Source organism: Onychostruthus taczanowskii, unplaced genomic scaffold (assembly GCF_017590055.1).
Source record: "Onychostruthus taczanowskii isolate IOZ18803 unplaced genomic scaffold, ASM1759005v1 scaffold55, whole genome shotgun sequence".
NCBI classification, from domain to species: Eukaryota; Metazoa; Chordata; class Aves; order Passeriformes; family Passeridae; genus Onychostruthus; species Onychostruthus taczanowskii.
In genome coordinates this window covers 4,357,988-4,374,842 of record NW_024503124.1, presented here as the reverse complement: position 1 = coordinate 4,374,842, position 16,855 = coordinate 4,357,988, and the positions used below count along the sequence as shown (strand labels likewise).

At 41.2% G+C, this 16,855-nt stretch overlaps 1 protein-coding gene across 2 annotated transcripts in view; it reads left to right on the top strand.

The window, feature by feature from the left end:
- The window catches only part of EML6 (EMAP like 6), an 87,190-nt gene that overhangs the window by 23,761 nt on the left and 46,574 nt on the right, over positions 1–16,855 (top strand). For both annotated transcript variants that reach the window (XM_041417246.1, XM_041417247.1), the window contains exons 2-7: positions 620–779; positions 6,302–6,400; positions 7,471–7,539; positions 10,080–10,265; positions 12,098–12,233; positions 14,278–14,479. In XM_041417246.1, coding sequence (XP_041273180.1) covers positions 620–779; positions 6,302–6,400; positions 7,471–7,539; positions 10,080–10,265; positions 12,098–12,233; positions 14,278–14,479 — 852 coding nt within the window. The remainder of the gene's footprint in view (positions 1–619; positions 780–6,301; positions 6,401–7,470; positions 7,540–10,079; positions 10,266–12,097; positions 12,234–14,277; positions 14,480–16,855) is intronic.

Here is a 16,855-nt window from a genome sequence, read left to right as displayed (position 1 = left end):
CTGGTGAGTGCCAGTTTATTAATAGGATGTTTTGTTTTTCCATGTGTAGCTCACATACTCAGCCACTGTTCAAATTTGTTTCCTGGGTAACTGTGTAAAAGTGCCTTTGTATTCATATGACTTTCCAGAGAGGTTTTATTCTTATTTTAATATCTGGAGGGTTGTGAACAGACGTATGGTTTGATTCTGGTGAAACAATATACTTCACATATATCTCTTCTGAGATTGCTGAGTTTAAACATTTGAAGATGAGAGGATTTCTTGTGTGTATTTCTTATTGTGAACAATATCATTATTCAGCCACTGGTCCATATTTCAGAATATTTGAGCTGATGTGCAAAAGAGGATAATTGGTAGAAAATCATCCATTACAAACCTGTGAAAGACTAAGATCCGAGTCTGTGTTCAATCAGCTTATCAATCAAAAGTATTTAAAAATTCTCTGATTGTGCTTTTCGTTTTTCTACTTAAAATATTATTACATGATAAATTGTATTCTGCACTCACAGTGTCAGTCTCAGCAAAACATTTTAAGTAAATACCAGAATTGACTGAGCTGTGAAGACAGCTGCTGTGATCATTGCCAAAGCGTGCTATAACTGAAGTGTGTTGTTTGCAGCCTCGCAGTTCACCCGGATAAAACGTTGGTAGCCACAGGGCAGGTTGGGAAGGATCCCTACATTTGCATCTGGGATTCCTACCGTGTCCAGACCGTGTCTGTCCTGAAGGATGCGCACACGCACGGAGTCGCCTGCCTGGCCTTCGACTCGGACGGCCAGGTGAGTACAGCTCCTCCTGCGGGCTCTGAACTCGCTGTGTTTCTGGTTCACTGAGAGGTGCACCTTGAACGTTTGGTGTTTCAGCAGCCACAGGGCTGCAGTGATGGGGCTCCTGTTACGGTTGAATTGTGATTGCTCTTCAAGGCCTTGCTTTGTATCATAATTGTAATTGCAGCAGGAGGACTGCAAACGCAGCTCTTGCTCAGGAGATGCTTTTGGGATGAAATCACAGCCTGGCATCCAAGTGGAGGCATCGGGTGTTGGACAGGTATCCAGAGCAGAAATGCCTCTCTGTGGCCTAACTGCAATGGCTCCACCATGTACTTGTCACCTGCTGTCCAAAGAAATCAGTTCCTGGCAAAGCCCTCAGAACCCTGCAGCTTTTCTGGCAGAAGAACTGCACTAATCTCACTGCTGGGAGAGTCTCCTTGGCTGGGGTGCACTGGCAATTTAATTGAATAATGGCATTAGGACACACAGTGTGGCTTTCTGCAATATGATTAGTCGAGATGATATCTGGAAACAAAATTTAAAATATAACTAAATGGTGGGCTGTTCCCAGCTAAACATAATGATTTTTTTCTCTCTGGCAGTGTTAAAAGCTTTAGGCAAACAGACCTAAAGTTCACATATATCTGAAAAATATTTCACAGAGCTTTATAAATAAATATCTGGCTGTGCAATTTTTTGTCATTATTGGTGACAATTTTGTCCTGACGAGTTTCCTGATGCAATACTTATTAAAGTATTTTTAGGAATGCTTAGATTAGCTGATACCAAAACCCTCAGACAAGAAAGCCCTCAGATCAACAGAACAACATTTCTAATGGTGTAATATTTTTTAAGATATTGTTCATTCACAAATAAATGCTTTTAATTTTTTTCCACTTATGTTTAACTTCATAAGACTGGTGGTTAAACTTTTTTTTTAAAGCTATTTCAGCACCTCATTGGAGTGAAGACCCATGAGCCTGGAGGGTGTTTGAGGGGTGGAGGCCTTCATGAAGGCCCTGATGAGTGCTTGCTGTAATTAAAATGCAAACTCAAGTTGACCTTGTAGAACAGTGACAATCCCCTTTCTGGAAGTGCTTGAGAAATTGCACTTGAGAAATTGAAATTTTATTCTGGAGATAAAAATTTGCATTGAACACTTTTATATCTGGAGAACGACCACTGCTGGAGAACATGAATATGGATAATGCATCTTGGCTGTTTGCTGCTCTTCCTGGCTTTGTCTGTGCTGAGCCAGAGTTAAAGGGCCTGGGAGGAAGTCTGTGAGTATTTGGAGCTCAGAGCTGCTGGCAGTTCTGGTTTGGTTAGTCAGCATTCCCAAGGGAGCTGGTGTCTGTCACAGGGCAAAACAGACACTGCTTGCACCTCCTAGTGCAAAGCTTTCCTTCTTTTATATCCAAAGGCTGTTAAAAGCCAGGGAAGATCTGTATTTCAGCCCCAAAACACAAATAAATGCAATAACCAGGAATGGTACAGATGCAGTAAGAACTGTATTCTTTTCACTACTAGTTCTGCCAGCTCTCCACTTCCTAAATAAAAGTAAGCAGAGGCAAAGCCCAGGTGACTCTGCTGCATTCCCAGAGTGGATCTCCATGGGTTCAGCTCAGCTCTTGCATGTTCCTGTGCAAGTGCTGCTCCATGTGCAGGGATCTCAAACAGGCCACCTCACCTCTCTTTGAGCCAAGTTAATTCACTTTTGCTGAACCAGAAACTCAGGGATAGCTGTTCCTTTTGGATGAATTATGGGGAAATATTCCTCCTGGCCAGTCTGGAGATGACCCCACACGGACACAGCGCAGTCGTTCTGCAGTGCTTCCCTGGCCCCATGTTCCACAGGGTGGGGAGTGCACATGAGTGTGCACAGGATTTGTTACAGTTTCTAATAAATGGAGATCATCAATACACAGGGGAGAGCTTGAATGCTTCCTTTATTTTATGTACCTTCAATACCTTTTCTGGAGACAAACAGAACTGGAGTGGATTTCCTATTTTGTGTTACCTGTGTTTAATACAGCCCTGATGGGAGCTGAATTTCTTGCAGAAGTGTTGCTATTTAAAAGTACATATTTTAGTTTGTGCTTTTTCTGTCTGAGCAGGAGCTGCCATTTGGCAGGAGGGAAACTGCACTTCCTTCAAATGTTTAATGAGGAGCTGTCATTTTTGCCTGTAATTAAAAATGTCTTCAGTCAGGAGTTAACTACAGTTTCTGCTTAAAAGTACGAACATCTCCCCTGCACAGAATTACCTACAAAGCAGATGCCTCATACTGAACTATTTTATCAATACCCCACAGCTCAATTTCTACTCTATTTCAGATTAAGGAAACTTCAAATGTTTAATGAGGAGCTGTCATTTTTGCCTGTAATTAAAAATGTCTTCAGTCAGGAGTTAACTACAGTTTCTGCTTAAAAGTACGAACATCTCCCCTGCACAGAATTACCTACAAAGCAGATGCCTCATACTGAACTATTTTATCAATACCCCACAGCTCAATTTCTGCTCTGACTTATTTCAGATTAGCCCTTTTTTATGTGCTTTCTAGAAATATTTTTAATGGAGTGGGAAGGGTACTGCCATAATGTATACACATCTAATGAAAAAATTAAAAATGCCAGATCTTCCAAATCTGTGTAGATTTAAAAATAATTGTTTAATCATGTGCCTAAACTACTTGGCAGATATTTTCTTCTGGTAGTTCTCTGAATAGAATTCTGTCATATTCCCTTCCAGAAGGAGAAATAAAAGTTTGTTTCAACCAAAAAGGAAATTTAGCACTTATCATTTTTCTGCTGGCAGGAGACTTCATCAGCAGGCCAAGGTTAAAAGAAAATATAAAGTACTTCTTAGTTTCCCATAGGGCTTTCCCTGCTGATACCAAAGTCAGCTAAGGAATAAACTTCCTAACACAATTTGAAGTTTTAGAAAGCAGCCATTCCTTACTCCAGCACTGAATACAACTGGAGAAGTGATTTTTTTCTCTAATCAAATGTGTGTTGTGAAGTGAGACTTTACAACAGGTCATTTATTCCCTCCTGATCAGACATATTACAATATATTTCCCAGCTAATGGGAAATACACCACTTTCCCTAGAACTAATTTCTGTGCCTCTGCCCCTTACTGGAACTCCTTTTGTGGTCCTGAGGGCTGTCTGAAGGGGTCTCTGGGGGTTGTTCTCACTGAGAGCCAGCAATATGACCTTGCCTTGAACCTCTCAGGGCATGCACTGGTGTTTCTTGTTACAGAACTGCCACAAGGCCCCCTCAGGTTCCTCATTATCTCTTTATCCACTGGTTCCAGCTGCCTTTAATATCCTGTGTGTCTTTTATGTTCTTTTATCAAATTTGCTAGTTAGTAGCTGTGCTCTATTTTGCAGTCTCAAGGGAACTGAATATTTCTGTTCTCCATGTTGTCTGTGAAGTCCCCCTTTCCTTGAGACTGTCTCGTTTAGACAAATCTCAATACTTCATTTTCCAGTACAGTGTTACAACTCTAACATTGAAATAAATTGCTTTCTAAAATCAAGGGAGTATAATTGCAGATTGTCCTGCACTCCCTGGATGGAAAAAGTTCTCTTGGTCCTAACTCTTCCTCGTGGTTGTTGCCAAAGTACCTGGGGGGAGGCATTTAGGAAGCCATGTATAGGCATTGTCTGCACATGTGGAAGAGGTGCCATTCCCAGTGCTGAGGTCTGATTTCCATTTCCCACTGTTGGCCTGCTGATGGATGCAGGGCTCCTGTGTGATTCTTCTGTGTCCTCAGTGCCATTGGGCCAGAGGAGTTTCTCAGTGGCCTTGCAGCTGGGAGTGGTGTGACACTGATGCTGATCAGCTCCAGCACCCAGAGTTCTATTGGCATTTTGAGTAATGTTAAAGCACAGAAATCCTTTCACATTGTGACTTCCTGCAAAAAGCATAATTTTATTTAATTATTCCACTGTATAAACTTCTTTAACTCACCCTCAGAGCTCCGTTATGAGTCAGAACCTATTGACAGAATTCTGCCCTTCCTGTAGGGTGAACCCTCCAAGGGAACCTTGTTCCTCCCAATATCTGAGCACATTTCCAGATTGCCCTGTGAAAACCTTATGTTCCTCTAGGAGCAGCTCATTTAAATTCTCTGTATTTTTATTCCTGTGGAAGGAGACTGGACTTGGATGAACTTGTGGTATAAGTCTTTAAATAGTTTTTTTCTGGTGGGGGTGGTGAGGGGTGTTGAGTTGGGTTTTTTGGAGGGTTTTTGTTTTGTTGTTGTTTTCATTAGTACCACATTGCTTGGTTCATTTTCTGGTGGGACAGTGGTTGAGTTCTGCATTATTCACTAGGCAGGTTTTGCATCGGGGTAATGCTTGTTGTCATCTCTTATTAAACCAAAGTCCCAAAACACCTACTTCATTCCTCTAAATGAAAAACCTGTAACTGTTGGGACAGTGGGGGGTGTGTGAACCTACTGCAGTTAGTGCAGAGCCTGCCCAGGAGCTCTCCCAGGAGGGAAGACCTGCACTTGGTATTTACACTCTGGAATGGGATGAAAAGGCCTTGAGCACCTGCTCTCTGAATTATTGCTGCAGAATGAAAACTGGGGCCTTCTGTTCCTCTATGAACAGCTATTTCCTCTCTGTTAGTCAGTTATTGAGAGCTTTATTGCATTTAATATTTTTCCTAATACAGCATTTTAGAGGAGTCTGTGGTAATGACACTTGTTTTCTTTGCTGGCTCAGTCCTTTTGTGTTATCATAGACACTTCCAGATTTTAAACAATTTGCTTACTCAAAATTTGAGCCAATTTTTTTATGGAATTCATGTGAAGTGGACAAAATTAGGACAGTCACTGGAAAGGGAAAAGACCTACAACTTCCACAGTAATGGCTGATCTTCTGGGCATGTCACAGACGGATGCACTCTGCTTTTTCCCTGCCAGAATGCCGCTTCCATTTTATTCTGTTCTTTTTATTTCTTCCATTATTGAGATGGAAAATTATTAAAATTAAGTTCTTTTAATTGATGACCAATAAACCTTTAATTTAGCTTGGCTATTAGTTCATTGTTTTATTTATTTTAATTGGTGATGTGATACACTAAGCAATAAAAAAGGCAATTATTAAAAGTACATCCAGTTCTGGTTCTAAAGCTCAACCAAACGAGCATAATGAACAAAGCAGTAGTTGGAAATAGTGAAAGCTTTTATTTCCCTTTCACTTTTATTATCAGATCACTAAATCAAAATGCTAGACGTGTGCACCTGAAACAAGCACCTCAGATGTTTCAGGGTGAGAAATTCACTTGGAATGTTGGTAACCTGAAATCAATAACCTGACCTTTTAGAGAAGATGAGACATTTCAGTACTTTCTCCAGTGAGTAAATGTTGAGTGTGAATGTCTTTGCTTTTGCAATGTGGTTCAAACCCAGGTCACATGTGGAAAAATCCATTTGTGCACATAATCCTGGGAGCTACAGCAAAGTGATTTGGGGTTGATTTCCTGTTAACTGGATTGCTGTTGTTTCTCCTCAGCGTTTGGCTTCCGTGGGACTGGATGCCAAAAACACGGTGTGTATTTGGGACTGGAAGAGAGGAAAGCTCCTGGCAACAGCTACAGGCCACTCTGACAGGGTAATTGTATGGAAGCATTCCTGGATTCTGTCTGGGAGCTGCATGGGTGTTTCCAAAATCGTTTTTGTTTCTGTTAGGTTGATGCAAAGGTAATTCTGGTCGTTCTACCTGGCTTTTAAAATACTGGACGAGATATTTATTCCTTCTCATTGTGCCAGACCTAGCACAAGGCACTGTTAGTAAGCCTTGGGAGGAAATATGTTGTACCTACACACTGAGTAGCATGATCTATAGCTCTTCACAGGGGATGTGAAATGGGAGCTCCATGGACAAATATCGTCTTGTCTCTGAGTGTGTCAAAAAGACAATTTATTCTGAGGGCAAATTTAGTTATATCCCTTTCAGTTTTCCTTAAGACAGTTACCTGTAGAAGAAACTTGATTGAGATAAATATTTCTTTTCTGTTAGCTTCAGGTAAAGGATTATGAGATGGGAACTGACCATTGTAAACTTAAGTTTATAAGTATAACTTAATAAGGTGTAAGTTTATAATGTTATTCAGGATTAGAAAATGTTTTACCAGGTTTAGCATAAGCAAAATACCTCCGTGACATATATAAGCACACGGATGCATATGTTAAAATAAATTATGGACACATTCTGATAACTTGTATATATATTATCATATTATAACATGTTTTACATCTATGAAATGCTAACCTCACTAAGTGCAAAATCAGATTCCAAATTATCAGAGTTCTCTGGGATGTAAGCTAGAAGTACTAAAATCTTAGTTCCAGTAGACTTTCCCAACCAGAAAAAGGAGCTTCTGTACAGAAGAGGGAGTGGGAAAGAATGCCCATGTAAATATTGTTTATTCAATAACATCCTGGAGCTGGAAGGGATTGGCAGTGGGGAGACAGTGATGAAGTGTGTTGATAGAACTATGTGAGGAACCCTCTGTGTTTGCCTTGATTTTTGATTACAGAGAGTTCCAAATTTATCTGTCTAGTGTTCCTTCATTTTTAGTAATATGTTACAACAGAAATTATGGCTAAGCACTGGTAAAAGCAAGCTGAACCTAGATTACTTTATAGGTTAAAATATCAGCTTAATATATTTCTTAACAGATATTCGATATTTCCTGGGATCAATATCAGCCAAACAGAATTGTCAGCTGTGGAGTAAAGCACATAAAGGTAAAGAGCTTTCATTGTTTACTTGGAAAAAGGACTTGCACCAAAAAAAAAAAAAAAAATCTGTATTCTTACCTCATGAGGACTTGAAATATAGGACAGATGATATTTTTCTTTCTTTATGTGAACATTTTGCAAATGGTTTGTTTGAAGCCAGTTTAGACATGCAGTATTGCCTGAGCTGCAGATTACCTGAACAAGAAAGTCAGGAGGATTCTTTGATGTAATTTCCATCATTATATACTTATGATTTTGGGTCTTCTCCCTGCTCCATTCCACCCTAATGGTCTCAGCCTTCAGGGGTTTCCCTCATCCAGCATCACAGAGGGTCACTGTGCAGCTGTAGGAGGATCCAAGATGAAAAGAGTGAGTAGAATGACCTGCACTTGGGCTTCTCATGTAACACCACTGAGAGCTGTGCAGGGCCTGCAGAGACAAAACTCTGGTGCCCCACTATTTGCTCCTCTAAGTCACCCTTTATGGAAGTGTTTGAAGTAGAAACCTGCATATATATTTGATGTTTAGGATAAAACATTCTTATGACTTTGGAAAGCTTAGAAACAAATCCTTGTCTGCCAATATCCCTTTCAGGTTTCTATTTTTCTCCTGTCTCCTCAAAAACATTCCTAACAGATGGCAATTATTTCACATGACTGGGGTGGGAAGAGCTTTAACTAGAAGTTTAGGAAACCAGTTAATATCTCTAGTTCTGGTTCCTGAGAAGCTCGTGCCCTTAAACCACCACTGCTTCAAACTGTGGGTGGTTTTGGCAGCAGTGATACCATCTGTTGTGTTCTGCAAGCTGTTTTCCAAAACCTGTGTTTGTTTGGCACCTGTCTTCTGTTTAAAATGGCCATAATCACCCTGAACAGAGAGAATACCAGGCACTGTAAATACATGGAGATAAAGGAATGCCAAAAAATAGGAAAAAAGCAGCATGGAGGGGAAATTACTCTGTGTTCCCCTCCAGTGGTGCTCCAGCAGCTCCTTGGTACAAGGCTGTGGGAATGTGATAATAACAGCTCTAAAGGAATTGTATCACTGTGGGAATTGGGACTGCTGCTTGGGAATTGGGCTGTTTATTCTTTTAGCAGTCCAGTTCTGCTGGATCATTTGGCTGAGCAGGTTTAGAAGCTGAGGTAAAGCCCAGGAGCTAAGGAATCTCTCACTGAGCTCAGGATCCTCCCTCCACCCTTCTAACACTGCTGCCTCAGTGTTAGAGAACTCCTTCCTTCTCACACTTCTTCCTCAGCTGACCAGAAAGGAGGAGAATTTAGGTTTTACTGAAGAAATGAGAGCCCTGGGGACAGTATTCCCTCTGCCTTCTAAACTGGCTGATGTTAAGAGGCAAAGGGAATATTTGATTGAATTAACAACAGAGAAGGAGCTGAAATAAAAAATCTTGATCCAAGGATTTTCTGGAATAAAGAATTTTAGAAAAATACCTAAAAATTTGGCTGTAGGCAAATGAAGTGGGAATAGATGGACATGATGAATCCATGTCAGACACATCACTGTTCCTGTCCAGTGTCTCCCCAGTGTCTGTCAGATGGCAGAGCAGGGATGGCTCCACTGACACACTGTGCTGTGCTGCACCCCAGAGATTTGCTGTTCTGTATCTGAACCTGTCCAGAACGTCCTGGTGCTGACAGGACTGGAGGTTTCAGCACTTCTCTTGCACATCTCTCATTGATATTCTCTTTATTCTGCCTTCTCCAGAAGGTCTGGTCCTTGAGGGGGAGCTGAGTACACAAACTGTGGTCTCTGCTTGATAGATTATATTTCTTTAAATAAAAAAAAAAAACCCACTCATTCAAAAACAAGTAGTCTGATATTTCTAGCTCACCTCCAAAGACAACCTTCTGAGACAAACTTTCTGTTTTCTTCACTCTTCTCCTCCCCATTCCTTTTTGCAAAATGTTAATGACTTTTGGGTGGCAGCTGGAAGTCTCCTTTCCACACTTGGGAACCTGTTACTCTGGGAGTCAGGGAGTTGTCTCATGTACGAGCGTTTGCAGTCCCCATGGAACAGATGGCTTCTCAGTAACTGTGACTATGTTTGAGGGGCAGAACTCTTTCAGTGCTCTGGAGAAGGACAGAAATGTCTGCTCCAGCACACAGGTTGTGTAAGATAAAGTATTTTATCTTCAGTGCTGTAGCTGTGTTTTGCATACAAGAAAAATGGGATTTGCTTGGGTTTAAAAACATGCACTTGTCTGGATGGCATTTCCCAGCAAAAGCTGCTAAAGGACAGTGAGAGAATGAGAAGGGGCAGTGTGGCAGTAGTGAGGCAGCATTGAGTCTCACCCCCTCAAGCAGTTTGATCCTTTGTTTTGGGTTTAGATGTACTATATTTGCCTGGATCTTTCCTTGGGAAATGGGCAGGCTTTGGAGTAGTGGGTGTTCTGATAGGACTGAAGGAATGTCTTCAGTGCCTGCCCAGACACTGCTCTGTCAGGATGTGTGTCTGAGACCTGCACACTAATGTGAAAAACCAGAAATTCTGCAGGAACCTCTCCTGATCTGCCATTTACGTTTCACAGTTTTGGACATTGTGTGGAAACGCCCTGACAGCAAAGAGAGGAATATTTGGTAAAACAGGAGATCTCCAAACAATCCTGTGTTTAGCCTGTGCTAAAGAAGACATCACCTACTCTGGGGCTTTAAATGGGGACATCTATGTTTGGAAAGGGCTCAACTTGGTCCGCACAATTCAAGGAGCACACAGTGTAAGTGGTGTTTTCATGTCTGTTTGATAAGGAACTGTTCCTTGAATTGAAAAACTTCCTGAGGGCTTAGCTACAAAGATTTCCTTCTGTTAAGGGTCAGAAGGATGTCTGAGGCTGTTCAGCAATTAAGAACTTAGATGTAATGTTGTATTTGTTGACATGTTGCCAACAGATGCTGAGCTGATAGTGCCAGCACTGCTGGTATTTATAGCCTCCATCTAACCAAGTAAACCAAACCTCAAGTGAAGTCTGTACACATAAAGTTTCACAGATTGAGTGGCTTCAGTTATGATCAGTTTACTTAAAAATAGTTGGTAAGCAGATTATCTAGGCTTAAATAGAATTTTACCACTGAAATTCCCAATGCTGGAGAATGACTCCTCAGAAGAGCTTCAGTGTGGAGCAAGCCTGTTGAATCTGTGAGCTTGCATTCCAGCCATACTCCAGAGAGTTTACTCCAATTGCCTCCACAACACACACCCACAAACCACCACCCCCAGTCTGGAGTTCTCATCATTACAGAGTGAAAGGGGGACGTGCAGGATTGTGTTAGATTTCTAACCAGTCTAATACAATTAATTTGTCTCTGGTTTTGCTAAAATAAAGGCACAGTAGGACTTCCTTGTCTTATTTCAAATGTGTTTGAGAACTGCTCCCATTTGGAATATGACTGTGGGTAATGGCATTCTGGTGTGGGGATTTTGGAACAAAAGGAAACAAGACAATTTTCTTTAGAAAAGTGGTATGACATCTAACACTTGTCCCTATAATTTTGTTCTAGAAAGAGCAATGCAAGAATAATGGGTTTTTTTCTGATCTTCCAAAATTAGCTACGGTGACAGTTCATCAGGATTCATAGGATCTCTTCAAGTGAGATCTAAGGACTGATTATTTACAAAAGCAATTTCTGATTTATGAAAGCAGAGAGACTGGAGCCAGTAGGACATTTTACCTGAGGAACTACCATGAAATTGCAATAAGAGAGGGATGACTTTGGCAAGCAATAGCCCCCTGTAGTATATTAGCAGAATTCTGTTTGCAGAATTTCAGTTAGGTTCATTAAAATGATTCAATACAACCTCTTTATACATAATGTGATGAATTATGGAATTTGCCATTGCTAACATGCAATCTCTATATAATTAATAATTAGAAATATTAATTTATGAAGATATTGAACAAGGCTACTTTGAAAATGGAGCACTTCTCTGCATTGTATTTATCTCCATGCAGTTCAACTTATCTCCTAAGCAAGGTTTTCCTGATAAAATACTGGCTCAGCAGGCATTCCTTGAACTATTCCAAGGCAGTTCAGCACTGTCATTAATCATGAGGCATTTTCAAAACCAAGGAGGAATTCAAACTGTAATAGAAACTTGTTTTCAACAAAGAGAATGAATTGACACTCTTTCAGTTCCTGTCAGATTCCAAACGATGTCTGAACTGAATTCATGAAAGAATGTCTCAGTCACCTCTGCTCCTGTAAGAATATTTGTATTGCTTGTTTGCTTGGTTTTGTTTATCACGGGTAGCTCTTTACTTTAAGTGCTCCACTAGTTATTCAGTTGTCCTTGTCATAATATTACCAACCCTAAATTTGAAGTTCTGCAGGTAGGCTGTGTCACTGCTATATGCACAAAGGTTTCTGCATAAACCACTCGAGTGGAGCACTTGAAATAAAAGCTGTGTTTGCTGGTTTGCTTTCTGGATGGGCAACACTTCTGTGCCCAGCAGTTTCTGGCCTTTAACAAGAGTTTGTTTGAAAATGTTTGCTTTGTGTGTTTAAATTGCTTGTAAAGACCTTTAAAACTTGGGCTGCTGTTGGTTGACAGGCTGGAATTTTTAGTATGTATGCTTGTGATGAAGGCTTTGCCACTGGAGGGAGAGATGGCTGCATTCGGCTGTGGGACACTGAGTTCAAACCAATTACTAAAATTGATCTCAGGGAGACTGAACAAGGATACAAAGGTAATGAGCTATTCCTTTAATGGTTTTTCACACATCTGGGTAATGGATTGTGACAGCACTTAATGTGAAGCATAGATGTCTCTGCATACTGCTGATTTTTTTCACTTAATGACTTTATTTATTTTTTGATCTGTGTTTCCTTCCCTCTCTGACAATTCTGTGACCTGTGGAGTGTTCCATGGTTCATGGTACAAACACAGGGATGAAATCACTGCTCCCCACCATGCAAATGCAAGAAGATAAGTGAGAACTAATTAAACACCTTAAAATGGGAGAATGAAGTTAGCCAATCCTTAATTAATTAATTACTTGCAATTCATTTAACTAATTGAGGTTTTTGGAACCCAATACTCAGAGATGCTGACCATCTGAAAACTCTACTCATGCACTTGGAATGATAGCACTTGGCAGATTTGTTGGAGAGAATGTTATTCAATTTGTGATAATCACATTTGTTGAATCTAATCCTGCTTCCTGTGAGCTCAATCATCACTTTATTTTATGCTTTGAAGCACTTGTAGTCTCATGGATCACAATGCACGCTTTATCGAGGGTGTAGTGTTCACTGATGGAATTTAGCCCTCAAAAAGTTGTCCAAGACACCCAAGCAGCAGTCCCTGCGCTCCGCACTCCTGCCTTTATGTCATTTTTTGCAGCCTGAATCACAATGTTTAGCATGAATTTCTAGAAAACAGTAGCAACAAATAACCAAAAAGCAAAGATCTGGGCAAGTGAAAACTGCCTTTGAGGCTACTCCCAGCCTCTGGAAGTGGGGTTTCACTTGTCATTGGCACTGATGAATTTAAGCACATCTGTAGCCTCGAGCAGTGGTGGAGCCTTAATGCTTACCTGGGACCTTCTGTCCCTCCCTTCCAGTTATTTTTCCAAAGCATTTTGCAAAGGCATTGTCTGTCAAACAGACCCTGAGAGCAGATAATCTTTCTTCATGTGCAGTGTGTTCAAAGAGAACATTGCCTTTCCCACATCCAAAGGTGTGTTTGTATTCTCAATCTTAACAATGTATATCTTCCACCAAATTCCAATCTGAATTCCATTGTGTGGTTATTTGGTGTATACCAAGAAGAAGATAAAAGTCAGAACTTCAGTATGATTTTAGCTAAGTCATAAAAGGGCATTAGAAAAATTAAAAGCTGTTGGAAGGGGACAGGAAAATAAATTAGGATTAATTTAACCTTCTCAGGAGATGAGAATATTTTATTTATGTGACCAGTATTTCACTGCATTATGTATTTGGTTCCAAAAAATGTGAAAATGATGGTGTGGGTGACCTTGACTGCATGACAAATGGACTTTTTTATTAATTCACATCTCACAGCATCCAGATCTATTATCCAAACTTTTTTTTGTGTACTGGAACAGAAAACATAAGCCCTGCAAGCAGTTGTAGGGTTTGTAGCAGAGAGTGCTACCAAATTGATCAGCCTGCTGAGAAGGTGTTTTTGAGCTTGTGGTCAGTAAAATTCCAGCTGCAAAGTAGGGATCAGATTTGTGAATAAGACCAAGTTCTCTTAAAGTTATACCAAGCAAAAGTCTGTTGGTTTGTGTTTGGGGAGGAGGGATGTCTTTTTTTTTTTTTAAATAATCCACTTTGATTAAAGTGGAGAAGTGATAAATGTGGAGAAGTGATAAATGGGCACAAACCATATAAATTCACCATTACAATTTTATTTGAATGTGCGAAAAAGTAAAGCACTTCAAAGGAATAAACCAGCTTCAGTCACAGAACCCCTAATATAAAATTTAATCTAATCTAAAATTTAGATCTTTAAATCCTGTGAAATGGAGCTGGGTTTTTAAATTCCCAAGGTGTGGAGCAGGCATGTTTTCCCAGGATTGAGCTTTTTCTTTGTGTGCCAAATGGAGAAAATCTGACAGAACTGCCCTGAGCTTTGAATCAGCTGGGATGTTCTGTGTGACCCCAGTGCCCAAGATGTCAGCTGGGAATGAGCTCTGGAATTCCAGCGGTGTTGGCCGTGCCCCGTGGCACGGCCGGCACCGAGTACAGCTCCCGCTGTGCCCCCAGGCCTGTCCATCCGCAGCGTGTGCTGGAAAGCCGACCGGCTCCTGGCGGGGACGCAGGACAGCGAGATCTTCGAGGTGCTGGTGAGGGAGCGGGACAAGCCCATGCTGATCATGCAGGGCCACTGCGAGGGGGAGCTCTGGGCCCTGGCCGTGCATCCCAAGAAGCCTCTGGCAGTCACCGGCAGCGACGATCGCTCCGTGCGGTAAGGCTGCGCTCGCTTTGTTGGTTTCATTACTTCACGTGCGCCTTCATTTGGAACGGATTGGCTTGCTGCCCTTATGGCAAGACTCAGTTAAGACAACATTTCCCCACCCCTCCCCCTTATATTTCTTATAAAAATACTTATTTTTATAAGAAAAATAAGTATTTTTCTTATCAGATTTGTTTTTTCTCTTCAGTTTTCATTTTTGGGTGCCACACATCGTGTAAAAATAATCGAAATTTTTGTTCAAAATATGCTGGGTTTATATCTTCTGCCTGTATTATTGGTTTATTCCCGTTGTGTACAGGGCATCTAAATGGGGAATGATCGCCTCATACTTCTCTTCTGGTAATATTAAGCAATGAGATTAAAGCCTAAATACTTTTGCCCAGTGTTTTACTCAGAAGGTATCTGCCTCAGCCTTGAGTGTTTAGGAAATCTGATCTAAAAGCAATTCAGTTACAATGCCAGAAAATGAGATTAATGGAAAAGCACCGACGTCATAAGTGGAAGTGGAGGGGCAGGCACTGATTGCTTCTGTGACCAGTGACGAGACCCAAGGGAGCAGCTGGAGCTGAGTCAAGGGAAGTTTAGAATGGATATTAGGAGCAGGTTCTTTCCCAGAGGTGGTGGGGCACTGCCCAGGCTCCCCAGGGAATGGTCACAGTCCCGAGGCTGCCAGAGCTCCAGGAGTGTTTGGACAACCCTCCCAAGGGATGCACAGGGTGGGATTTTTGGGGTGTCTGTGTAGGGCCAGGAGCTGGACTGGTGATCCTGGTGGGTCCCTTCCAATTCAGGATATTCTGTGGTCCTGTGTTTAGTTACACCACTTGTGTCTTGAGATTTTGCAGGAGAGTTTTAAAATTTTGTCCACATAATTGTGGACATTGTCACAAAGTCAAGGATGCTCTTTTTCCAGCTCAGACTCTTCCTGAGTCCACACCCACAGAGCTGCTGTGTGTTCTCACCTGAGCTTGGACTCTGCCCAGTGGAACTGATTATTTACCTGTGTTTAAAGAGATGAGGATTTTCCTGTGTGCCAAAAATCCATCTCCTACCATATACCCAGCTTCTGACTACTGCTCCTTCAGATTGCACATTATGATTCACCTCTGCCTTGAGGCTTGCTGCTCAGCTGGGATTTCTTTTTTCTTCTCTTTCATTCTTTTCACTTGTACTGTTTCCTATCCCTGCCATCCCTCATCTCATTCTAACCGCAGTTAAAATCCTAGAGGGAAACCCACAGAACTGCCAGTTGTTCTCTACAGTCGTGTTTTCTCCCTGCTTGCCACAGGAGGATTATTTCTTTCAGTTTCTGCAATGCATGAATGGTCTGTTCTGCTGGGGTTTGCCTGCCCAGTGTTACAAGTGTCCTGGCAGGATGCAGGTCAGTTCTGGAGGAAGGGCTGCAAAGCTGGGATTAGCATTGCACTGCCCTCAAGCCAATAAACCCCACTAAGAGGGGATTTCTTGTCTTGAGCTCATCCCTTGGTGGGCAGAGTAATTCAGCTCCTGGAGCTGGAGAAGGTGCTGCTGACTCAGAGCCTGACCCAGCTTGTGCCCCTCCAGGAAGGACTGCAGGATCTGTGTGCACATCAAACCTTGATTAGTGCTGCTCTTATCATTCTTATCTCTGTTGGAGCAGTTATGATATCCCTGATGCCTTTGGATGTGCAATTCTCTCAAACGTGCAGGGATTTTACTGCCTGACATCACACATCTTTGAGCTGTTTGGGCACTAGAGAGGGTGGGATTTGAATCCTAGTGAGATTTTTTTAATAGACTATGGCTTCATGTGAGGAATTCCAGTGAAGTGTATAAATACTTTCATTAAGATAAAAAAGGACACAAAAGGACTTTCCTACAATTTTTCTGTAATATTTAAATTGCATCAACAGGGATGTTTCTGTATTGCCCTTCATTGGGTAAATTTTCTTAGTATTTGATTATCACACTGTTTTTCACAGAGTGGATATGTAATAGAAATCTAAATTGGTTTAGGAATAAAAGTATTTAGTGAGTCAGATGGTATTCTTGTGTCTGGGATGTCTGAATGAGAAGGGGATTTACTGTATTTTTCCCTATCCCAGCTGAGAGAAGTCTCTAGCTAAATATAGGTTTCTAACATTTTAAATTTCCAAAGCAAACCATCTCAGCTAGGAAAGCTGCCTGTTCTCTGTCTCTTACTGCAGGAACAGGGAAAAATTGTTATTCTCTGAAGGCACAGAGAATGATTTATTACATTTATTAAGTAAAATGTCATGCTTTGCAATTAGGCTTCCAGAATATTGGACAAACTGATTTATGTGGAAGCAACATTTTGGAGCAACAGTTGTATCCTAGTGTTTTCTTCAAAATCTTTCCAAAGCCTTCCTG